The sequence below is a fragment of the Triturus cristatus genome, chromosome 8 (assembly GCF_964204655.1).
Source record: "Triturus cristatus chromosome 8, aTriCri1.1, whole genome shotgun sequence".
NCBI lineage: Eukaryota > Metazoa > Chordata > Amphibia > Caudata > Salamandridae > Triturus > Triturus cristatus.
In genome coordinates this window covers 117,168,769-117,195,705 of record NC_140591.1, presented here as the reverse complement: position 1 = coordinate 117,195,705, position 26,937 = coordinate 117,168,769, and the positions used below count along the sequence as shown (strand labels likewise).

Sequence of the window (26,937 nt, the reverse complement as noted above, 5' to 3'; positions counted from 1 at the left end):
GGCACACAAGTTTGAAAGCGGCCAGGTGACTCCCCTACAGCCCAAGATTGAGATCATCTTGACTTGAGAACCCCCCAAGACCCAGACAGAAGAGCGAGCCTTTTTAGGACTCATTGGGTACTACAGGAGGTTTGTCGAGGGGTATGGCAACATTGTTGCACCCTTGACAGAGCTGACTTCCAGGAAGCAGCCCAAGAAAGTGAACTGGACTGACACCTGTCAGAAAGCTTTCGATGCCCTGAAGACTGCCATGTGCACGGCACCCGTGCTCCTGGCACCCAACTTCTCAAAAGAGTTTATTGTCCAAACAGATGCTTCAGAGCATGGTGCAGGGGCTGTTCTTTCACAGATAAATGAGGAGGGCCTAGACCAACCTGTAGCCTTCATAAGTAGGAGGTTACTTCCACGGGAACAGATATGGAGTGCAATTGAGCGTGAGGCATTTGCTGTGGTCTGGGCACTGAAGAAGTTGGGACTCACTTCCGGGTTCAGACAGACCACAGGCCCCTCAGATGGTTGATGCAGATGAGGGGTGAGGCGTGAGAATTCAAAGCTGTTGAGTTGGTTCATTTTCCTACATGGGATGAACTTCACGGTGGAACACCACCCTGGTACAGAACACGCCAATGCTGATGGTCTGTCCAGATTTTTCCGCCTTAGTGATGTGAACTCCCAAGAGGTAGGCTAGTTCTCCCCACATTTCAGCTGGAGGGGACACGTGTTAGACCTGGCACCATTGGCGTGGGTCTCCCTTCCATTTTTTGCTGTTGCCTCCTGTGTTTTTGCTATATGTTTTGCTGGTCTAGATGCTTTGGGCACTGTGCCACTGCTATTCAGTGCCACAGTGCAAGTGCTCCCTATGTTAAAGTGATGTGATGGATTAGTGACTCCATGATTGGCTTATTTGGTTTACTTGTCAGACCCTAATCCTGTGCACCATACGTGCCCAGGGCCTGTAAATCAAATGCTGCTGGTGGGCTTGCAGCACTGATTGTGACATCCACCGGAGCTGCTTGTAAACTATGGCTCAGGCCTGCCATCGCAGAGCCTGTGTGCAGTCCAGTACTGCCATGTTGACTTAGTAAGTGCACCCACTCACCAGTCCCTAAACCTTCCCTTTTCTGCATGTTAGCCACCCCTAAGGTAGGTAATCTTAACTGACCCAGGAAACATGGTAGAAAAACGAATTTAGTATGCCTGAACTCAGAATAATAAAATACATCTTTTAGTGAAGTTGGTTTTAATATTCTGTGTTTGAAAATACCACTTTTAGAAAGTAGGTATTTTCTTGCCTAACCATCCAAGCCTGCCTCTGCTAGGTTGTGTATTCCATGTCTGGGTTGTGAGTGACAGGGGCTGGGGTGGCTCCAGGAGACAGGGCGAGTCAGCACAAGGCTGAATAGACCTATCTGCATGAGGAGTGGTGGGAGGAGTAGCACCTGGGCCTGAATGGGGCTGTGCCTGCCTTCCACACTGCTGGCTCTACCTCCTGTGGTGTGTGTGATGACTCTGCCCCACACTGACAAAGGAAGAAGTTGTGCACTGGCAGAATGCACCCAGAACTGGTTTGGACTAGGTACAGACACTCTCTGCCTTTAGAGACAAAGGATTTTGCAGTATAAATATTGGGGCCCAGACACCAGAACTTTAGATAACTTCTGGAAATCAAGATGACCCTTTGCTGAGGAGAAGAAGCAGAGAAGCTGAAGGAGGAGACTACCCCTGTGCGGTGTGTTTGGGAGTTGGCCTGCAGTGGTTGCTTCATTGCCAAACAAAGGAGAAGATGACTGAGTGTGCTTTTCATCATCTTGTAGAAGATCTCCAAGGGCTTGAACTTTGAGCTTGCCTCCTGCCTGAAGTCTCAGGGATACAAGACTTCACCACCAGCTTCCCCCCGGATTTCCTTTGCTGGGAAGTGTAGTGCCTGCTGTTGTGCTGGGCCTTCTGAGAGACTGCGTGTCGCTGGGAGCGCGACTCAACGACGAGAAGCGTGTCGCCGACACAGCAGTTGCCGTTGCATCACAGAGTAAGCGTGCCGCAGCTGCCGCTGTCACCATCGCATCGCCGAAGCGCGTTGCATCACCGGAGAAGCGTGCCGCCACCACAGAGGTCTCCGTCACATCACCGGAGAAGCGTGTCGCAGGGCCTGTCACGGCTCAGAAGATCACCAGGCGTGAACGCATCGCATCTACGTTGTCGCATCGTAACCAAGACGCGATTTTGTCGCATCGCACCGGATTGTCGCATCGCATTGAGGCGCCATCTTGCTGCATCATGCCGGAGAGCAGTAAGAAACCGGCGCATCACCTCCCCACACAGTAAGGAAGCGAGCATCAACTCCCCTGCGCAGTAGTAAGGAACCAACAAATCCACTCGCCTGAGTGTAAGGAACCAACGCATTACCTTCCCTGCGACCCTTTTGTTTGTTTAGCGTTAGGCATCCCAGGTACTGTGAGAGTAAAGTGTTGCATTTACAATCTTAAGTGAACTCTTATTTCTACCATTTTAAAGACTTATTTGGATTACAGTATTGTGGATTTTAGTCATTTGGGGCCTCATGTAGGTAAATAAATTTTACCGGTTCTAAAATACCGAGCCGTACCGAATCGGTAAATTAGAATCGGTAAGTTATATGTAGGTAAAAATTCGGTAACAGTTACCGATTCGGTAACATTCGGTAATCACGAATCGGAATTCACCGAATCGGTAAATACCGAGGTGGTATTTACCGAATCGGAAAATACCGAGGTGGAAGTTACCGAATCGCAAAATACCGAGGTGGTAGTTACCGATTCGGAAAATACCGATTCGGTATGTACGGAGTCGGTAAAGAAAATCACATGACTTGACGAAACAGCGAATCCAGTGCAACGACAGCCCACCCAACCTGGAACTGCCCACACCCAGGCAGGTGTACTCAATTAGCCGAAGTGGCCACACCCAGGCAGGTGGACATAATTAGCCGACCCTGGAGAGGCTTGGAGTGCAGAGGAGAGGCAGGGAGCAGTTGCATGTGCGAGCGGGTAAACGAACAGCATGTCCAGCCAGAGAACACAGAAAGACGGAGGGGAAAGGAGGAGGAAGCTGAAATTTAGCCCCAAGGAACTCCAGGTGCTGGTGGAGGAGGTCGTGAAGCAGCACCAGAAGCTGTTCGGCAGGCAATCCCTGCAAGTGCCTGAGGTGGAAAAGCGCAACATATGGCTGGCCATCCAGGCGCAGGTCAATGCTGTGGGAGTGACCCACAGGGACATTGAGGTCCTCAAAAAGCGCTGGTATGACCTGAGGATTGTAACCAAGAGGAAGATGGGCGACATCCAGAAGGAGGCCAGCCAGACCGGAGGTGGAACCAACAGGGCACCTGCCCTCACCGAACTGGAGGAGCTGGTGGCGGCCACAATCGAGCAAGAGAGCGTCGTGGGTCTTGGGGACGCCGACAGCTCTGCCAGAGCCGCAACACACCAAGGTAAGACGAAAGCACAGCAATGTATCCCCCCCTACCCCATCCCACATCCCCCAAATGTGAAACGAGAATCACACTGCAGTCCACACGTGTCAGTGCAGACAGGCAATGCATTTCGGGAGATGTAGTCAGGGCAACACTAACCATGACGTAAATGTTACAGGGCAACAAGGCATGTCACGCACTCGAGGCACAAGGAGACAGGGGACATGTTGGAATGTGAAATTATTTATTGTGCCGCTTGCAATGCAGCCCTTCGGGGACACTGAGCCAATGTTGTATTTCTGTCCACAGATGTGACATCATGCAGGACAGGGCATGCTGCAGGAGAGACGGCACCACGGCAACATCAAACACCTCCAGCCAGCACAAGTACAGACCGGGGAGCAGGCCCACTGGCAGCCGCACCACCAACACAGCCAGCATCGCCGCACACAGAGCCAGCATCACCTCACCGTGAGCCAGCATCACCACCACCAGAGCCAGCCTCGCCACTCATGTTCGATTCACCGGCCACATCTCCGCTTGCATGCGTGAGACAGAGGAGGCGTCCAGCAGCCAGGCTACGAGCCTTGGACACCTCGTCAGACGACAGCATGGGCCCTGAAGACCGCACCGGGCCCCAGGAAGGGAGCCATGCCACTGTGCCCCACACCTCACAGGCAGCACAGACGGAAACAAGAGGGCGCCGCAGGTCGCGTGTCCAGAGTCCACCAGCACCCACTGACGGCCATGGTGTCTTCTTGGGGCTCGAGGGCCAAATGTTAAAGCAACAGCGCCTGCAATCAAAGGCAGTCATGTCAGTCCAGAGGCACATGCGGGTGATGAAGACAAGCATAGTCAACATGGACACAAACATTGGCGGCATGGCTGCGGGCATTCGGGACATGTCCCAGTCTATCCAGCAGTTGTGCAGCAAATTAGATGCTGACATCGAAGCACGGCGCCGGGAACGCCAGAGAAGGGACACTACCAGCAGGGCACTCAACCGTCTGGCAACTGCCACTTCCCTACTGTGCCGGCGCTCTGTGACGATGCAGGAGGGCCTAACACAGTGCTGCAGCGACCTGTCTCGGGGGATGGTGCAGGTGACAAGTGCACTAGGGGTGCTATTGACGAGTCAGGCGTCGACAACTGCTGCAGGGGATCCTGCGGAGAGCATCGACACCACCAGCAGCATCACACCCCCCGTCCCAGAAACACGCAGGAGCAGCAGGCGGCTTGGGGTTGGCTCTAGTGAGGATGCACAGGCCGTGCAATCCACCACTGCAGCGCGTATGCGCAAACATTGATGTCGCCCTGCCTAGCCACTTCACAATGGGTGACGTAACCCTGGACATACTCCTTGTATAGATGATATATTGCCAGATTGGCCTGATCATGTGTTCATGGCGTGGTGCCACATTAAACTACGTCATGACTGCTCACAACTCGCTGTGTCCCCTTACTTACTCAGAAATAGTTGGATGTGATCTCTGCCCGTCTCTCTCTCCCATCGATTGCAGTTGGCACTCTAGCTGCGTTGCCCTCTGGCTGGCCTGACTCATCCTCGTTGTCCTCAAAATATGTTAGTTCCACATCTGTACCTTTTTTCGTGGCAAGGTTGTGCAGCATTGCACAAGTGGCAATGATCTTGCAGCAGGTGATGGGTTTGTACTGGCGTGCGCCTCCGCTCTTGTGCAGGCAGCGGAACCTGCTCTTCAGTAGTCCAAACGTGCGCTCCACCACATTGCGTGTTGTTTTGTGTGCCACGTTGTATCGTCTCTCACTCTGGGTAGCTGGGTGTAGGTAGGGAGTGAGGATGAATGACCGGCATGCATATGCACTGTCGCCTGGATGGGTGAAAGGGAACCATCAGTAACATGCCTCTATACACTATGTTTGCATGTTTCAAGGGGCGTCACTGTTACTTACCTAGCAGGTATCCCTCTCCGAATTCTCCGGCACTCAGTCGTGTGTAAATCCCACTATTCTGGAAGATGTAAGAGTCGTGGGTGCTCCCAGGAAACTTTGCAACAATATCTGTGATGATGTTCCCTGCATCACAGATCACCTGCACGTTGATGGAGTGGGTGGACTTCCTGTTCCTGTAGATGTGCTCTGTATCTGCTGGTGGACAGATTGGGATGTGGGTACCATCAATACAGCCGAGGACATGGGGGAACTGTGCCATGTGATAAAAGTCAGTTTTTGTTTTCTGCAGTGCAGCCTGTGAGTTCGGGAAGCTTATGTAGTGGTGCATTCTCTGCATCATGGCATCCAGGAACTTCCTGAAGAAACGGGACAGGCAACTTTGGGATACCCCACCCACCGCAGCTATCACCACCTGATAACTGCCGGATGCCAACAGATGTAGGTTGCAGAGCACCTGCACATGTGGGGGTATGGCGTGCGCCCTTCTAACTGGCTGGTCCAGGAGTGGGTGTAGGTCCCTGATTAAGTCCATGATGGTTTCGGGGTGTAGCCTGTACCTCTCATGTATCTCTGCATCAGTCAGCTGGAATAGTGTGATGCGCTGTCTGTAGATTTGTTCCTCCCGTCGCCACACCCTCAGTCCTGCTGCCTGTAGACGTAGGCGCCTTGCAATGACGTACATAGCGGCCATGTTGTCCACGCTGTTGAATTTTGGGTTTGCTTTTATCCATTGTTGATGGTTACCACCTGCTTTTAGTCCGTGTTAATTACCGACTCTTAATTACCGATTTTAATGGATTTCTTAATTACCGACTGCTCCTACATGTCATTTTAAATTTTTACCACTTCATATTTACCACTTCATGTTTACCGATTCGTTAATTCTGTATTCGGTAAGTATGAATCGGTATTTTAGAATTCGGTAACTATGAATCGGTATTTACCGCCTCATATTTACCGAAAAGTGGTTTTTGGACTCCTACATCTCACTTGTCTGTATACCGGTCGGTAACGGCATATTTACCGAAAATCGGCCGTTACCGACCGGTATTTCGCTACCTACATGAGGCCCTTGGTCTTGTAACGCCCTGAACGTCTCAGGATCGTTTAACAGACACGATAATGAGAACGCAACCACTTGTGAAAGTTTAGTTATTTTAATGAAGGCAAAAATAATACAAGGAATAAACAAAGGTTATAGTCACTGGAATCCTCCAGGCTAAGTACGTTACCAGCCCACAGCACGGATGGTCCTAACCGTCCTCTGCATATACGCCGATCCCGGCGTATGCCAACAGAGGGCAGAAATGAAATGGCCGACAATGCCAATCGGTAGGCTGTGAGGGGCACGAAGAGTGTTGGGGAGAATCGAGGAGTCAGGGAAACACCCAGCCGGGGTCTCAACCTCTTCCTCAGACTGCACCGGGACGCGGAGTCACCTCCTGGTGATGCGTCACCGATACCCCAATCACAAGCAAAGAAGACTGAACCGAGAGCAGCCGCTCGATCGATCCCGTGGACTTCCAAGTCTGTAACGCGGCAAACACCTCCTGGTGTGCGTTACAGCTGGCAGTCCCTGTATCTCTGTATCTCTGGTCGGGCTGGGAGTTACGACTCCAACCAGCAAAAGCGCCACTGCGCTTTGACTCAGCCGAGTCAAAAAGCGAAGCTCAATGGTTATCCGGTAGAGCTTCCGGGTCCTTCACAGGTGACGATGGGGCAAGACACGGCCCAGGGAGTAACGACTCGACCTACCTCCGTTCTTGCCTTACTGGAGCACCACTCCGGAATACTGCTCTTCACTAAGCAAGTACGTCGGTGTAAACACAATATCCGACAGCGTTGTACCTCCCGGTTCCTCCCTTTATAGGGCGTGTTTTCCTTGAGTTATGTAACAGCTCTCCTGTTTACATAAGGGCGTGTTTTCCTTGAGTTATGTAACAGCTCTCCTGTTTACATAAGGGTGTGTTTTCCTTGAGTTATGTAACAGCTCTCCTGTTTACATAAGGGCGTGTTTTCCTTGAGTTATGTAACAGCTCTCCTGTTTACATAAGGGCGTGTTTTCCTTGAGTTATGTAACAGCTCTCCTGTTTACATAACCTCTCAACCGCTAAGCATCCTGGGAGATGTAGTCCGTTTTCGCTGGTTACTGTTTTCCTCCCCTCGCATGACAGGAATTCTTGACAGGTCTTGTGTTAAGTCTAGTAAAGATGACTTATTTTTCTAAACCCGTGTGGTGTCCATCTGTAGTGTTTTCACTGTATGTGTTCACAAATGCTTTACACACTGCCTCTGAGATAAGCCTGTCTGCTTGTGCCAAGCTACCAAGCGGGTGAGCAGGGGTTATTTTAGAAGTGTAGCTTCTTACCCTGACTAGAAGCCAGGGTCCCTGTTTGGTCAAAGGTACCTACCTCTGCCAACTAGAGACCCCCAATTCTAACAGGGAGGAACGAGATAAGGACAAGGAGGATCTGGGAATAAGATTCAGTGGCTCCCGGGTTCAGAGGTACACGGAGCCCACTGCCCCTGTAATGTGCATCTTTTCATACCAACCCAAAGGTGAGGGGAGGTCAATTGTTTTCAGGCTTAATTTAGGGACTATGGTACCCTTGCTATGCCACTGATTTTGGTAACTTGCATGGGGCACATACTTGCATATTAAGTTGTTACTTGTCTTCAGTGCATGTAGCCGTGACTGTAGTGCACAAAGCGACTTTATTGCCACACATAAAGGAAAATAATTAGAGGGAACATTGGTTGCTGGACCTAAAAAGTAATTCTTAAATTAGAGAAGTTGAATTTTGGCTTATCCAGGTTGCCTACAGCCAGTGCGTAAGTGAAGGAACTTGCCAAAAATGTTGAAGGCTGTGACTGCTTTTTCAGTGTCAATGAATGTTTAAGTGGCAAAGCAACTCTGCATCAACAGTATTGTATAGCTTCGAGATATCCAGAAAGTACAACAGTAATGAATGAAATGCAACCCCTCTATCCCAGGCTTCAAAAGAGACATGAAACTCCTCCTCCTCAACAAATACTTTAATTCTTATACGTCTGACACTGGTTTATCATTCTCGTGCTCAGCACTGAACCTTATGTCATAGTCGGCTATTTGAGTGTTTGCTTATGTTGCCTACTGCTCCTCTCGAACTGTTATCATGGTTTCTGTTACGGTGCTGTTTTTGTGTACTATTATCTATTGAGCCTGGCCTCATATGTTTATTGTGTTCCTGATTCACTGGATTCGCTCACAATCATGTAAAACGCTCTGACACCTTCTGGTTAGCTAGCGCTATATATAACGTATACATACATAACTAAATAAATGCTTGAATTAATGTTAGCCTCTGGTGATTATTCTGGCCTCCTACCATTCCATAGTTCTCTAGCTCGTCTGTGCTATGACAGATGGAGGCAAATATTATGCAAATGAATCTCGGCCCATATCTAAAAGGAACAGTCCGAACCACTAGCCCACGTTTCACTGGTACATTTTTTTAAACATATTCATATTGTGGTATAATTTCATTGCAGTCATCAGTACATGTTAACAATCATGCATCTGTGTACCGTATTGTGTACCGTATTGAGATATATATATTATTTACTGGCGGTCGCCAGTAGATAGTTATAGTTAGGACCGTGTTTCCATAGGAAATCCGCAACATTCTATTTGGAATAACTTTGGCACCGGTTGACGAATCCTCGCGAGATTTTCAAAAAAGGTGGGGCGCTCCGCTCTGCTCCTACCCTGAAAGTCTCGGGGGGATTCGTCAAGCGGGGGCTGAGAAAAAAGGGGGGTCCCAAAACGCGTTTTCCCCATGCAATTTTCCATAGGGACCTTTATTCCAAGGTACAGCCCGAACGGCTGAACAGAATTACTTGAAATTTGGCAGAGAGGTAGTCCTCAGCTCAGGGAAGTGCCTTTTGCAGGTCTGGTGTCAATCTGTTCAGTAGTTCCTGAGAAAATCAAAAGTAAAATCATATATATTTGTGGGCGGAGCCTAACCACACATCTCATCCTGAAATCTGATTGGCTGTCAGCACTTCATCCAAGAAGTGTTGGCAGCCATCTTGGGACCAATATACATGATAGCACCTCATTAAAAAGCATTGCAGTTAATAGAAGGTTTTAAGACTTTAGTTACATTATAAATCATTTGTTGATGGTACCATACTCATTTTAGGAATTGTGGTATGTTCTAAGGTGATTTCACCATGTGAAAAAGCCTTCTGCTGGGATATCATGATTGAGAGAAAAATATTTTCTCATGCTTTTCCCACAGAGGTTTGGAAGGGGATCTATAAGCTAAACTGAGAGCTTATTTTCTGTAAATTCACATTATCTTTCTCAGTCATGTGAGAATGAAGTCTGACATTCTCAGTAAAACATGTACATCCAACAAGGGCAGAGACTGTCAGTTGATTCCTTTGTGTTCTACTGCAGCTTCCCAGAGTGTTCCAAAGAACAACTAGAGCGCTAACGGTCCTACTTATGATAAACGTATGGCACACCTGAAGCCATCTTGCTTGGATTAAAGTGGTAACTCTTAAAACATTTAATTTAAAAAGGAACAAAATGAGGGGGTTCATTTTTCCATAACAAGTATGATTAGTGCTGCAGAAAGAAAAACTAGGGCACATTTTGACTTCTGAAATCCTCTTTTATTTCATTAAAAAATTCTGACATGCAGACTGAAACATGCACTTTCAATACCAGCAGCAGTTTTCCCTGGTGAGCAGTAGCTTTACTACAGTGATCTAATGAGCAAAAAGAGTGCTAACATTCTGAATTTATGGCAAATGTGTGACACATCTGAATGCCTTCTTGATGGAATCAAAGTAAACAACTGAAAGTATTTCCTACTGAGGAGACTGCAATAAATGAGGAAATTAGGAAACTTCATAACAAATAAATCTCCCAAGATGGCCACCAGAGACAAAAGAGCCCAAATGTAGCCCAAATATCACCCAGATGTAGCCCAAGTATAGCCCAATGACAGAATGTCCCAGAGTGTTCTTAAAAACAACTAGAGCGCTTACTGTCTTCATTATGACAAAAGTATGGCACACCTGCAGCCATCTTGATTGGAATAAACTGGTAACACTTAAAACATTTAATTTAAAAAGGAACACAATGAGGGCGTTCATTTTGCCATAGAAATTATGATTAATGCTGAAGAAAGAAAATGAGGGCACATTTTGAGTGACTTCTCAAATCCTCTTCTATTTCATTAAAAAATTCTGACATGCAGACTGAAACATGCACTTTTAATACCAGGAGCAGACTTCCATGGTGAACAGTAGTTTTACTACAGTGATCTAATGAGCAACTAGAGTGCTAACTTTCAGAATTTATGGCAAATGTGTGACATATCTGAATACCTTCATGATGGAATCAAAGTAAAAAACTGAAAGCATTTCCTACTGAGGAGACTGCAGTACATGAGGAAATATGGAAACTTCATAACAAATAAATCTCCCAAGATGGCCACCGGATACAAAAGAGCCCAAATGTAGCCCAATATCACCCAGATGTAGCCCGAATATAGCCCAATGACAGAAGTAAAACACTTATTATTTTGTGTTTTTGCAGTGCCAGATTGGGCTATTTCCCGCACAATTGGGTGACTTTTTTCCCAGTTGTGCGGGAAAAAACCATGCCTGGCGGGGGGGCTACTTTTTGGGCTACTTTTGGATGGATGTGCGCAATTTTGTGGCCTGGGCGGGCGCCGACCACGAGGAGTCCGTCGCGTGAGTGCGTGGGCCAATGTGGGGGTCCCCCAGGGCGTCAATCCAGTAGCGCGCGAAAATGCTACCAATGACGGCCCTGGGAATCATTTTTTGGCCAGCCCCTGCGTGCGTGCGTCACGGTGCTGGTGAGGCAGCCGGCCGGGCTGCTTGCTGCTGACACCGGTGCGGCTTCGGCTCTTCTGTTTCCCCATATGGAGCGATCTGGTGTAAGGTGAGAAGCGCCCACGCTTCCGGGCTAATGTGTCCCTGGGCTGGAGACGAACGCCGTGGTCGACATGCTGGCCAAGATGCCGGGGCGGCTGAGGAGGCTGTCCTTGCGTCTGTCTACATCGTCTCAGGTAGGGGAGGGACGCTTTCACGGTCGAGTTATTTATTGATAAATTAGGTGAAACTGATGACTGAAGGTGTGAGTGCGCACTGTGTGTTACTTGGGAGATCTGCAGACAGGGACTTTTGGTCACACTTATAATGTGACCTTAACGACAGAAATGCCGTCCGCTTTCATAAAGAACGAAGGGCCTTATTTGGAGTTTTGCTTTATAGACTTCGGCACTTACAGTACGGCGGATCTGGGATATTACCATGTTTGACCCCGTATATCCCGCCCTCCATTCTCCACATTAGGCCCTACATTTGGAATTGGAACCTGGAAAGCTGCCGTGTTATATCTAATCCCAGCAATGCACTAACAGGCAGTGTGCTTTGAGAAGAAAGGTGCACTCTCCATGGCAGTTTGCGAACCCCCTCCAGGATGTGCCCGCACGCAGTCAGCCTTCGGGGTTTCCCACCTGTCAGAGGTTTGCAGCTGTGAAGCATGGCTTCCTTTGAGAGAATGTGTATAGCTCCGTGGTTTGTGGAGCGGTGAGTAGTTGTGCAGTGCTTTAAAAAGAAATATAGAAGTGCAGGTACTCGCTATTTGGAGTTCCGGTGCCCACGAAGGTGGCACAGGCCTGAGCCAGTGCATCGTATGGGTGAAAAGAGGTGCGAGCCTGTCAACTTTGAAATCATTTCCACTGTGTGACAGTAGGGAGAACGAGGAAATAGCGCTTTGTGTCACACGGTTCTCACCGGCCCGAGAGAACACGTGATGAGTGCCGAAGCCTTGTGTCACACAGGGCACCGTCTGTCGGTGTCACCCCCATGCGATGGTGTCACCCGGTGCGGTCCGCACCCCCCTAGTGACGCCACTGAGTCTGCGTGTCTGTGCGGCGGTGTCAAGTGTGGGGATCGGGGCTGACTATTATTGCTCTTTGATTGATGCCTTGTATCGCATTTGCATCTGCTTCCTTATTAATAATGTGATGCTAACTTCATTCTATCAATGGTTGTTTGACTGATACCTGCTATCGCATCTGCATCTGCTCCCTTTTAAAATGTTTAAATAATGTGATACTAACTTTCATGATCGTTCATCTTATGTTTTTCATGCCTCAGTGACCGTGTGTGGGGCAGCCCGGGCTGAAATAGCTTCCCGGGCACCACACAGCCGCACCCCAGTACTTCGCAGGTCTTTAAAAGACCATTTGCTTGTGAATGAGGCTTTGTTGGTTTTACACCCCTACTAGAGCCCCTGCATCGCCACTCTAACTATTGCTGGAAGAATTAGCACGTTACACAATACCAAGCCCTGTCAGCTGAAACCCCGAGGATTCGGGCTTCTGGATGCTTGAATCAGGAGGCGGGAGACCAGCCTTGAAATCGGTAGTCTCCCGCCTGAATCGGGAGGGTTGGCATGTGTGCCATGGCATTGAATGACTTTGGCAGACTTGCGCTACCAGGCATCAGCCGTCACTTGTAAATAAGTACTTTTACAAGTACATCCAGGGTCCTGTGCGTGCACCTACAGGAGGCCGTACTACATATTAGAGCAGCCCATGCCTACGTTTTATGCATATCACGACGCTGGCAGGTAAAACCCCAGCAGTGCGGTGCACCCTGAGCCCTCCCCGCAGACTTATCTGGACAGGTGGATGGATGGATGAGTGAAAGGGTGGCTGAACGGTGAGTGAATGGGTGGATGGATGAGTGAATGGATGGATGAGTGATAGGGTCAATGGATGGATTCATGAGTGGATGAGTTGAAGTATGGGTGGATCGAAGAAAGGAAGGATGGCTAAGTGAAAGGGTCAAAGAAGAGAGAAAGGGAGGATGAATGGATGACTGAAAAGGGGACTGGGTGGTAGGATGAGTAACTGGGTGGATGGATGAGTAAGTGAAAGGATGGCTGGATGGGTGAGTGGATAAATGGCTGGATGGATGAGTAGATGGTTGGGTGGAAGAGTGGATGGATGAGTGTACAGATGGATAGGGTGAAAGGGTGGATTAATGGATGAGTGAAATGATGGATGGAAAGATACGTACGTTTTCAAGTGGATTAATGTTTGGATATAGATGGAATTACTTATACACTATTACGCGACCACCTTTGATGTGTCTGTAAAACGTACCTTTTGTCCCGAAGTTTTGTCCTGAATTTTGACCTCCCGTCCTGAATTTTTGTCCTGAATTTTGACCCTTTGTCCTGAATTTTTGCACTCCTCGTCCTGAATTTGCACCCATGCCAGTTGTTCACCCTATTTGTAGGAAGTGATGAATATTAATAGATGCCAGGAAGTTGACGTAGGTAAAGAGTGTTTTAACACCCAAACCAAAACTGACCACATTGGTTGTTCGTAGGCCAGCCCAGCTTCGAAAACAGTTGTGCAGGGGCCACCCAACCTCGCACGCACCTGCTGGCAGCACCGCATGCGTCTGTTTACCACTGTCCTGGCATGGATCTGACACTCCGTGCTTCACCACGTTGCTGATGCCAAGGCGCGCACTGACGCACACTGTTTGCCGCTCGAACTGGAGCTGATTTCGGGGGGAGGGGGGCTGAATCTTTAAGCAATAGGCAGAGTGGAGCTGCAGGGGCTCTTAGAAGTCGCAGTGAGAACTGGTCTTAAAAATTATTAGCATTAAGGCAGGTGCCCAGTTAACACCCTCCCACCATCTGTATATTGAATAGAATGTATATTTGTCGTTAAAATTGTTTCAGATGACAATTTGTGCATAATTGGAGACTTGCTAATTTGGGCTGGTTTTTGGGCTGGAACTGGTCTGATTGGGCTTGTTTTGGGCTTATATTTGAGCGGCTTTGGGCTTGGGACGGGTCTAAAAATCTGGCAACACTGTATAGTGCAGACTTGTCAGGTATTGGAGTGCTTTACATGAGCATTGGTTACATCACACAAGAACAAATTCATTTTGGTTGTAGACATGGGGAGACTAAGTGATTTGACCAGAATCACAGAATGTCGAGCTGAAGCAGAAACTCCAACCTGGTTCCCCAGTTGCAAAGTCTGCAGTTCTGGAAGTAACACCACATCCTCTCCCCTAAGTGCAACATTTAATCAAGTGGTCAACTGGATAAAAAAACATAAAGCTAACAAATATTTTAAAAGTGCTTTGTCGCTATTTGAAAACTCAGAAAATATGTCCTTATTTTAGTCTTTTAGAACACTAACCATAATTTTGATGCCAATAAGACCCTCTCATATATGTAATTTCTAAAGGAAATGCTCTAGGTATTACAGTTTTGATTACATCAAGATGACGTCAGGCGTTCCACACTTTTGTAATAAATATAGAATGTTAGCAATCTAGTTGTTCATTAGGATACTGTTGAGAGGCAGAGGCCAGGGGCACGGACTCTGAAAATTGAAGGCAGGTAGGAGGGTGCAAAGGCAACAATTTAACCACACTGAGCAGGCAGGAAGGGCCGTGGCAGCACAACAGACTATGGAGGGCAGTGGAAAGGGGGGCAGGGGCAACAAACCAACAATACAAGACTTGCAAGAGAGGCTGTGGCAATGTAATAGACCATTGTGGGCAGAAGGAAGAGGCAATGGTAGTACAACCATACATGCCAACAGACCCTATTCAGCCAGGAAACGTCCAATGTTTTTAAGCTCAAATGGGCTTTATTTGATCTGTCTCCTGTCTACAATCTCCTCTTTTTCAATGTAACTCAAAGGGGAAAATCAATACCCCAGTTTTTTTTTCAAAATCTCCCGCTTACCAAGTTCAAAATGTTCGCAAGTATGGTACATTGGATCATGGAAGGAAATGGGGTAGGGACATGGACTTGGATAACAGAGGACAGGAGGGACATGGAGAGGTGCACCAAACTGACCCTGCAGGGCAGGCATCAGGGTTTGCAGCAGCACAATACACCACACAGGGCATGCGGGACGGGAGTGCAGCACAACAATCCATAGAAAGCAAGAGGGAGGGGACAGGACCATGCACATGGACAACAGAGAACAGAGGGGCAAGAGGCAATGGTAGCTAGCTGACCATAATGGACAGACAGGAGAGAAAGCTGCAGCATAACAGACCATAGAGGGCAGGAGGGACGGATCAGGGGCATTACAATGGAACAGACAAGCCAGGAGGGAGGGAGTAGGGGTCTGCACATGTAAACAGAGGGCTGGGGGCAAGGGGGCAGGGCAGGAGCAGCAAGATAGCCATGGAGGTCAGGCAGGATGGGCACTAGAAGCAAGACACACCATGAAGAGCAACAGTGAGACTGTGATGGCATACACACAGACCATGGAGGGAAGGTGGGAGGGTGTCAGGGGCAGCTAACTGACCACACAGGGAAGGTGGGAGGGGCCATGGCAGCACAGAAGACCATGAATGGCAAGTGGGAGGGTTAGTGGCAGCACAATGGCTATGATGGGCAAGAAGGAGGGTGCAGGGGCATGCACAAAGGACGATGGAGGATAGAAGGGAGGGTCAGGACCTGTGCACAGACAAGAAAGTTCAGGGGAAGGGGCCTCACAACAGACCGCACGGGGCAGGCAGGAGGAGCAGTTGCAGCACAACAGACCAGGGAGGGCAGAAGGGTGTGGCAGTACAATGGACCATGTAGGACAGGAGGAAGAGGATAGGGGCATGGCATGTGGACAGGCAGGGTGGAGGTGGCAGGGACAGGTTACAGTCATCTGACAATGCTAGGCAGGTGGGAGGGGAGTGGCAGCTCAACAGAACACTCAGATTAGATAGGAGTGGCAGGTCCATGGAACATGGTGGGCAAAAAGGATGGAGCAGGGCCATGCACAAAGACATCGGAGGGCAGGGGGAAGGAGAATAGGGGCAGCAAGCTAAGCACAGAGTTTAAGCAGGAGGTCAATGATGGGGCATAGAATTGGGCAATGGAGGGCAGGAGGAGGGGACTGGTACATCATACTAAATTGAGGGCAGTGGCAGCACATCAGACCATGCATGGCAGGAGGGAGGAGGTTAGTCCATGGATTCACACAACAGAGGATAGGGAGGAGGGGGATGGGGCAGCAAGCTAACTGTTCAGAGAAGGCGGGTATTAGGAACTTTATTGTTTTTAAAACGTGTGTCTGTGCGAACTACTTAAAATATGAACAAGTATGCAGCATAATCTCACTTTTATTCAGGAAGAAGAGGACGTTTGTGACTGTGACTCCGGGCTCACTTGGCAGAAACACCCCCTGACCCTCCACCCCCTATCGCAAAATGTAATTCCCGTGAAAAGGGTAGGTGAACACAGTGTTATATAGAACATAGTCCTGAGAGCACGATTGAAAATGAAAACTAGATATAGTGTATGGTATAAACTATGCACCAAAAAGTGTGATATAAGATGAACCGGGCGTGAAATATAATATGCAATACATTGTGCGCAATGACAGATTCATTGGAGAGCGCGAGATAGCACAGGCACTAGCGCGTGCTATGCGATGTGCGCCTTGGAGTGTAATATGCACAGGGCAGTGTTGTGTAACCTAACTAGTCTCTAAAGTTGTAATATAAAATATGTGCTGGGGAGTGTAACGTTGCATATGCACTGTGACAAAGATATGGATCCCAGATTGTAATATGTATGGCATAGCACTGTGCGGTATAACATAGGCATCGAGGAAGGCACGTTAGATGGGGCAATATAACCTGTGCGAAGACAAGTGTGGCATGACATATCCACGGCGTGGTGTTACAGTGCACATGGGCTAAAGAGTGTCATAGCATATGCACTAGCTGGTGGAATACAACACAGAGGTGTGTGGCACTCGGCAGGCAATGGTGGGTGTAACACAGCATTGGGCTCTGCTAGGAGCGCGCTGTGACTCTCAAGTGATGTTCGTCCCCTTTCCAGAGAGTAAAATAAAAAGTATTACACATCCGGCTGTGGATGTGTGTTTTATTAACCGTGAGGGGGGTTTCCTACATAGTTTTGGTCGAATTTTTGTCGAATCCCCTTTGAATGGCTTGGTGTGCATGTATATTAAATGTGCCCGTCAATAGCTACCCATGTTTCTATAAATAAACGACAAGGGTGTCTACCGGAATTAGGCACGGTAGGGCATCAGACATGTCAGAGCTTCACTAGTGGTGTAAATACATTCCACGTGGATTCATTGTATGCATAGTCGCCTTTTAATGAATATCACTCAAATCGTCATGGTGATAGGTACGTACGGTTTGTCCAGCATGTCCTACGTGTGTCTATAAATATATATTTTTTAAAAATAATAAAAAACAGTGGCCGGCCCTGGGGATTGGGGTCAAAAAATATAATTAGGAGACAGGCCCTGAGGGATGGGGTCATCAGGGCCAATAAATTAGAATAAGAAGGGGAACCACACAGCCCCCCTTCTTAAAAAATTAAAATAAATAAAAGACTGGCATCGTGCCGGAGGCCACGCCCCCTCCTTGCAGCACTCTGCAAACGCGCCCCCTGGCGAGTTGTAAATTGGGGAATTAATTCCTCTTCAATACTGAGGGTCCCTGAGGGCCAACTAGCCCAACAGGCATCTCCAGTATGCTCCAGGGAGCTGCGCTGCAGACAGGTGTTCTGAGGCCAAGCCCCTTTTTACACCTCTCTGCAACGCAGCTCTGTGGCGCTTACTGGAGGTACCTAGTGGTCTAGTTTGACCCTAGGGACACTTAGGATTCAAGGGGACTTAATCTCTCAACTTAGAACAGCCACAGGGCGCGTTTACACAGTGGTGAAGGGAGGGGACGGGGCCTGAGGTGACGTGTGCAAACACGCACTATGGCACGTTTTAAATTGGGGATATAATTTCCCTTCAATACTGAGGGCCCCTGGGGGCTAACTAGCCCACCAAGTGCTTCCAGTAAGCGCCACTGAGCTGCATTGCAGAGAGGTGGTCCAGGCAGTGCCACTTTTTACACCTCTCTGCAACGCAGCTCTGTGGCACTTACTGGAGGTACCTAGTGGGCTAGTTGGACCCTAGGGACCCTCAGAATTCAAATTAACTTAATCTCCCAACTAAAAACGGACACAGGGCGTGTTTACACAGTGGTGAAGGGAGGGGACGGGGCCTGAGTTAACGTGTGCAAAAACGCCCTGTGGCCTGTTTTAAGAGGTAGTTTTAATCTAGGGGCTTACAGAGGAGGTCATGCTAATCACAGGGGGACCCCAACGCATAATGTTCCCTAGTGTATGTAGGTGTTTTCACTGTATTCTAAGTGTCTTTTAACATAGCACTGGCTCTAGGTCTGGTTAGTCAGACTCAGTTACCACCAGTATCCGTCTGAAAAAGTTGAGGGTACAGGATGATTTTGCAACAAGGATTCTTTCTGCTCTTCTTTTTGTTCTTTCTGCACGTTATCCTTCTTCCTGCACTTTTCTTCGTCTTTGAGGACTTCTGTTGCTTCTTTCTGCACTTCTTTTTTTTCTTTCTGTGCATTTTTTCTTCTTTCTTCACATGTCCTATCTCTGTAGGCATAGTTAGAAATTAGCATTTAAAAAACCTTTGAAATTCACAGAAAAAACCATAGGTTTCAGGCACGTTATAGTTAGGAATTAGCATTTAAAAAACCTCAGAAATTCACTGAAAAAACCATAGGTTTCAGGGGTGTTATAGTTAGCTGGACTTTTCACTTATACAAAACCATTGAAATTCCCCCGTTATAGTTAGTTCAGCTAACTATAACTCGCGCGCCCGCAATGCACTGCTGATGACGTCACATATTACATGACATGGTCAGTGACATCACTCATGACATCACTGATGACATCTCAAATGACATCACTGATGACATCATCCTTGTGATAGAGTGGCAGACCTCCTCTCACCCTAATATAACCTTTGATACACACATTCAAAAATAGAGACTAAAATTTTCAAAACAATGGACATACCAATACCAGTTACAACAACCTCTTCAGTAATTCTAAGATCCACATACACATCCACTCATTCACCAACAGTCCTATACAGTCACTCATACATGTACTCACTCATCATATGTACTCATACACCTATACATCCTGTTACACAATGCCGCTCATCCATAGAGTTACTCACACACATAGTCACTCATGCTAATAAAGAATCAAACATACATTTACTTGCATATACAGTTATACACACACCACCACACTTACTTCTACGGAAACTTACACATACTTAGTCTTTTAAACAATCACTTATAGAAATATATACTTATTCATACAGGAACTCTTTCAATCTCTCACTCTCACAGATACTCACTTATATACACCAATAGTCACATATACTAGTTTAAAACATATGTAGTTACTCATAAAGACACTATTGAGACAGTCATTCACTCACTAACACACCCATACACACACTCATCCACCCATACAGTCCTGCACACATGCTGTCTTCAACACATACAAACAGTGAGTCACTGATTCATGCACCTATGCACTACGTAATACCCCCCACCGAACCATGCAGACACTCAGACTGATACTCAAAAAACCAACTAATAACCTATATAGACACCCATGTAGCTACTCACCAACCCATGCAGCCACTTATACACAAAGTGAGAGACTGATACAGATATTTACATATTTAAACATTACTCACTAAGCCATGTATTCACTATGATACACTTAATCAGTCAGTTACACAATCAATTTTTCAAAAACAAATCATCCATTTAGACACTTATATACCCATTTATTCTTCCATCGACCTTGAGATATACATATATAAAACATATTTACTTTTCAGAAAAACAGACATTCACTTAATGATGTCATCAGTGATGTCATCAGTGATGTCATTTGAGATGTCATCAGTGATGTCATGAGTGATGTCACTGACCATGTCATGAGTGATGTAATATGTGACGTCATCAGCAGTTCATTGCGGGCGCGCGAGTTATAGTTAGCTGAACTAACTATAACGGGGGAATTTCAATGGTTTTGTACAAGTGAAAAGTCCAGCTAACTATAACACCCCTGAAACCTATGGTTTTTTCAGTGAATATATATATATCTATATGTGTGTGACCCAGACAAAGGAGGTCGAAACTCATCATTTTTTTGTTTGCCAAATAGACAATTGAAAATAAGCCCGTTGGTGCGGCTGGATTCTTCCGCAGATGTGACGAAGGATCGCAATTGAAAAAATATATATATGTATATATTCTACAACAGGAAACAACTGATAAATCACTAGAAGGGGACAGTATGCTCTAAAGGCATATGGGGTCATCAATGAGAAACTGCAGTATAGAAAAACATTTAACAGATATGCAGGTAACGTTGCATATTGTATGGCTTTGTACATTGGGAACAATCAGGATTTTTTAATGTATTATACACATTATCCAACACTATTGTTATTATTTTTATTATATAACATTTATAGAGCACGACTGTCACCTCCAAGGTATGGTGGCACTTGCTTCTCAAGTAAAGCTACTATTGAATGGAAGGATCTTATCCTTAACTACAGGGGAATAGCCAAGTTTTCAATGCTTTCCTAAATTGCAAGAGATGTGTACTATTTATCAATGATACTGGTGATTTGTTCCAAAACTGTGCTGCCTTAACCGAAAAGGCTCGTCCTCCCTGTCTTAGTTTCCACACTGTAGTAATACAGAGGAGGTTTGCTGTCGATGAACGTAAGTTCCTTGACGGTAAGTACTGTTTGAATTTCCTTTGCAGTGGTTTGGGGCCTTTTTCCCGAATTGCTTTAAAAACTGCACAAGTGATTTACAATCTATAATTTCTATTATTGGGAGCCAGTGAAGTTCTCTCGTTCCTGTAGAGGAAGATGACATTTTCTTTGTATTCAATGCCAGTTTTGCTGCAACTGTTTGCACTCTGCACAGTCTTTTTATTAGATAGTCTGTTATTTTTAACAGTAGCGCTTTTCAGTATTCAAGCCTGCTTAGGATGGTACTGTGCACTGTCAGTGTTCTACCTTGTGTTGGTAAGATGGGTAAGAGTTTTCTTAAGTTGCAGACAAGTGCAAAGCAGGTACCTGCCGCATGTTCTTGACTGCCCCTGTCTATAGTGTTAGGGTTTTGTCCACCCATCTCTCCTATCAGTAGGTTTTATGATCAGTTTTTATCATTCCTCGATTGTTTTTAGGTCTTTTCCTTTTCTACATGGAGCTGTCTCATAGTTATGTGCCTGGCTTTTCTTTAAAGGTGGTCTTGTGTCTGGAGGGTCTAACAGACACTGCAGCAGCAGTCTCCAATGTGATGGTTCCCATGTCAGTTTATCATCTGCCCTCATCATTGTCATATGAAGTTCAGCTAGTTACCACTCACATATTTCTGACAACCAGCAGCGCAATCAGGGTTTGAGGGGTTGGAACCAATGAATGGCTACCCTTCACTTCACTAGAATCAGCCCAAGCAGGATGAATTTACGTTTAATTGTCCGCTTCTTTGTTCTGGCGACTATACCCAGTATGTTCTGCTTTAAGTCAAGCACAGGTCCCATAGACATCTTTGCTGACCTGATGTTTCTGTGATTCTTTTAGAAACTTGAACTAAATTATGGCTGTACTCAAGAGGAGCTGTCTTTAGAACTCAGATGTATAACATCATTTTCAGCTAACCTAGACCTTATGGATACAAGACTCTCAGTCCCCGATTCACAAAGGCCTCTGCTCCTCTGAAGGAGGCCCGCAGTCGTGACGGAGGACCTGAAGTCATGGCGGGGTGGCCTGCACTTGTGCCAGGACCTCTGCAGTGCAGTTACTCATTGCACAGGTCCCGCCACAAGTGTGCGGCCCCGGCCAAGACTGCGGGGCCTCTGCAATGAGTGCAGAGGCCCTTTGCGACTCGGTCCCTCAGTTTTGAGACCTCTTTTTTTTTTATTGCTGCTAGGAAGTTTCAGAACATCGCCAGCAGAGTACTGTGTGGTTTGCAGAAAGTCTATAACATGATGGATGATGTCATATATGCTAAGGAGACTATGAGACTTGTTTGAAAACCAAGTTTCAGAGATGAAGGGCAGTGGCCTCAGCCTATGTAAAAACAGAAATGTCACCATATGAAGTTCACCCTCAAACTCACTGTGCTGCTTTTGGGAGTTAGAGATGCGATGGTGTCAAAGATGATTAAACAAATGGTATGACTGGCACTGTCCCATGATCTGCCCTAGGGCTGCTCTCTGTCGGTGGCAGTTTTCTGTGTCAGGTTCTTGCCCAGCAGATCGACGGCCACTCAGTGATTCTGAGAAATTTGAAAGACATCTCAGTAGGTTTGGAACAGCACCCAAAAAGTTGGTTTTCTGGATATCAAGGATGCTGTATCTTCAGAAATAATCTTAGCTTATTTTGATCCAGTAAAGTGTGTCTCTTAGAGCAGTTAATGCAAGTACTTATGGTCTGGGGGGCTACTTGTCACAAAAGTGATATGATGATGATGGTTGTCCGAGGGCACATTGGCACTTCCAATTGTATTTTCATTTTGAATGTGGAAAATAATTCTTAGCTTGATATAGAAGCAATCAGCATTCTGCATGCTGCAGACATTTCCTTTACCTCCTAAATGGTAATTCCTTCATTGTCATTGCAGATCCTAAACGATTGATTAGCATCTCTGATGGATTGACACCACATTCTCCAGCTCAAATTGAAAAATATCTGCTTTAAATTCAGGGAATGAATTTTGAGAAGATCTACATGTCTGATCTTGACACCACCTCTGATTTTCTCTCCCGCCACCTGTGATTAGCACCTTCATGTGAATTTAAATAGGCAGATCTCGCTTGACCACTTCTCTTTCCAGCTGTGCCTACAACGTACTATTTTTCTTTGATGCTGACCTCCAAAATCCTCTCACTCTGACTTTTCAACCCTCTTTTCTTTCTCTAAACTCCCTCCCTTATTCATGTCCGGTGCTGTTGTTTGTTTTTCATACTTTGTAGCCATTCCTGCTTTCCACCTAGAGTTGCAGTAGAAATACTAATCATATTACTGTGATTTTGTTTGTATTCATGTATTTCCTTAGTTATCTTCTCCTATTTCCTTTAATTTCAAGACTGGCTGGGCAGTTTGGCTTTATTGAATCATCATTTGGATCCGGTATTCAATTCTGTATTGGGTCCTTAATGATTTTCTCAAATTATTTCACCATTTTGGCTATTTTCCGAAATGCATTTTCATAAAGACTGGCATTCGACTATTTGCTTTCCCAAAACTGGTTTATCATGGTACTTCAGAGTGTTCCCTAATAATTAGGCTTTGATTTGGAAATCGTGACAAGACAGCTGTTGTTGCAGTCTGGATTATGATGATTGCCAATGAAGATGCTAACCCCTTTGCATTTTTTAGTCTTCTCAACCTCTCTGAGCAACGTGACATAATCCCAACGCACACAGAGATCTGAATGGGTCCCAAAGCTTCAGAGAACACCCTGACCCAGTCCTCTCATTCATAGGCAGATACTTTCGACAGGTTAAGTATGGCCCCTTTCTAAGTACATGCTGGACATCAACTGAGATGTCCACCAAGGCTGTCTTTGTATTGGCTCCTCTTCTGCATTGTGTGCATGCCATTGCTAACAGAGTAAGGGCACTTCGTTCATGCCTACACAGACTACTGTTATGGCTAAGCGACCAATACCATATAGTCATGATCCAGTTAAAACTCAGCGGCCTCTCCATGTCAGCCAGAAGCACATTCAGCATCCTCAGCTTTACATACAAAACATCTCCTCAGCACTACCTCGAGTATCTCTTCCATAAGGTAAACCTCTACATAAACAGCCATCTTCTGTGCTCCTCCAGCCTAAACATACTAGAGACCTCCAGCTTCAAGTTTGTTAAAAAAAGCAAGGACACCTCCCCTTTCAGGCCTGCAAATTCTTGAATAGACCAGAGCACTTAAGGGTGAGATTTTTTCTAATGTCATTCTGGAAAGCTGACAATTTTCTATTTAACACAGATCGGACTAACCATCTATAATATTCTGCTGTGCACCTACTGTAGACCAAGTCAAATGCTGCTCATCATCACCTCCTGGCAGCTCTTACCTTTTGCACCCGACTGAGAGTTGTGACCAAAGTCCATCCCATCCGCCCCGCTACTGCCTCAGTGTACAAGAACATTACACTATATCAGTAACGAGCCTTGTTGATTGCTGTAGTAACAATCTAAAGTGCATTGAGACTCTTGTTCCTAGTGTGCACAGTTGAAGCATCTCATGGGCCCGCTCACTACCCGAGTAGCATTTCCATAAGTTAAACCCCTAGACAAAAAACCATCCTCTGTGCTCGTCCAACCCAAACATAGTAGAGAACTCTCGCTACAAGTATGTTAAAAATAGAAAGAAATTGTACCCCTCAGCCCTTCAAATACTTGAATAGACTCCAAGCACTTAAGGGAGAGTCTTTTGCTAATGTCCATGAAAGCTGCCGATGTTCTATATAACACAGATCTGACTAACCATCCCTGTTGTTCTGCTGTTCACCTACTGTAGACCATGTCAAATGCATCATCTCATCACCTGCTGGTAGCCCCAACTTTTTGCATCCGACCGAGAGTTGTGACCAGAACCACCAACCCATCCACCCCACTATTGCCTCAGTGTACGAGAACATTAGAGGGTATCCGTAACGAGCCTTGTTGATTGTTATAGTAGCAGTCTAAAATGCCTTGAGACTATTTTGTTCCTAGCGTGCACAATAAAATTGTAGTAAATCAATAATGTTGATAGCCCTATTCAGAACTGAGTAAACAAAGTTTTGGTAGCGCATCAGTGTTTTGTATGTGTATGTAAAGATTACGTTGCAAAACTCTTTCATACTTAGTCATTTTCTCTCACTTTGTCACAGGTGGTTTAAAATATGGACAAACCAGAGCATACTGGTGATCCGTCACCATCACCATCACCATCTAAATCTGCTGTAGTGAAAACCAGCAGTGATCCTGAAACATCCCAGGAGGAAGAGGTGAAAACTAGTGATGAGCCAGCACTGTCTGAAGAAGGAGTGAGAGCCGGAGATGAACCAGCAGAGGAAAGAGTTGAAAGCAGTGAGGAACCAGCATTGCCTCGCGCTGAACCAACAGTATCTCAAGAGGAGCCCCAAGAGCTAGAGGCAATCAGTGAGTCTCCACCACCCCAGAATGAGGATACTCATCCATCCCAGGAGGAAGGGGACATAACCAGCAGGGACGATCAGCCAGCTTCCCACGAGGAAGGGGACATAACCAGCAGCGACCATCAGCGAGCTTCCCACAAGGAAGGGGACATAACCAGCAGGGACGATCGGCGAGCTTCCCACAAGGAAGGGGACATAACCAGCAGGGACGATCGGCGAGCTTCCCACAAGGAAGGGGACATAACCAGCAGGGACGATCGGCGAGCTTCCCACAAGGAAGGGGACATAACCAGCAGTGACGATCGGCGAGCTTCCCACAAGGAAGGGGACATAACCAGCAGTGACGATCGGCCAGCATCCCAAGAGGAGCTAAGAGCAAGAGATCATCCACTTGAGGGGGAGGGGCTAACAACCAGTGAAGACCAAACACCAGGCCAGGAGGAGCAGGAGAAGTCAGGCAGCGAATCCACACACTTTCAAGAAGAGAAGGTATTTCATGGCTTATAAACACTTGTGATATGCTAACAATAGTCAAAATCTTCAGACATATGGCTAAATAGTCCAACTGCTACCATGACTCATAAATTCAGGGATCTACTTACCATTTGAGGGTTGCTGACTTTTGTGCTATATTTGGTCAGAAATGTTTTTAGTGGAAAACCTTGTATTTCGCAGAGCAGCAGCAGTACTTAACTTTAGAAAAAGTAACTTTTTAGGGCTAGAACATACAGTATTCTCACTGAGGTGACTCTGGCCCTCAGTGTTACGTTTGCCTCCAGATCTCGGCTGTCACTGAGAGGTGCTGCTGGTACTATTTAGGCCCTGTGCTGGTATGGACCTTCACGCCAGCTGAGAGTAGATCAGAATGTTGGTGACTTAAAATACAAGCATTGGCAATGCCAATTGGTCTTGGTTGATACTTATGCTGTACGTAGTAATTGTTATTTTTTTTGTAAAAATTATTAAAAGAGAAGGATCTGGTGTTCTATTTTTATTTACTTGTACACCAGATTTGAATTGTAATCTATATACGTACTTAGAACATTAGAATAGAAATAATCAAATAGAATTGCAAGACTTTTAAAGGGAATTGAAAGCAAATTAAGATTTTTTTTTAATTAAATACTATTTAGGTATACATTTGTTTTGTTTCATTGTACACATATTCATGTATGGTAAGATATGTATGGTAGTTAGGTACGGCTTATTTTCAATAGTAATTTGTTTGATATGGTGGGTTAGGTATTATGTTAAGTAGGAATGGCAGGTAGTTTGGAAGGTTCGGTATGGTAAGTAAGCTATGTATGGTGGGTTGGGTAGGTGTGGTAGGTAGGTATAGGTAAGTGTGGTAGGTATGTTAGGTTAGGTATGGTATGTTGAAGTGGTAGGTGGAAAAGATGGTATGGTGGGTAGCTAGGCATAATAAATATGTAGTCAGGTAGGTGAGT

General features: G+C 46.3%; 1 protein-coding gene across 7 annotated transcripts in view; it reads left to right on the top strand.

The window, feature by feature from the left end:
• Nucleotides 1-26,937, top strand: part of TEX55 (testis expressed 55) — a 460,108-nt gene that overhangs the window by 26,639 nt on the left and 406,532 nt on the right. For all 7 annotated transcript variants that reach the window (XM_085621142.1, XM_085621141.1, XM_085621146.1 and 4 more), the window contains one exon: nucleotides 25,223-25,978. In XM_085621142.1, the coding sequence (XP_085477268.1) occupies nucleotides 25,235-25,978 (744 nt within the window). In that variant the 5' untranslated portion in view covers nucleotides 25,223-25,234. The remainder of the gene's footprint in view (nucleotides 1-25,222; nucleotides 25,979-26,937) is intronic.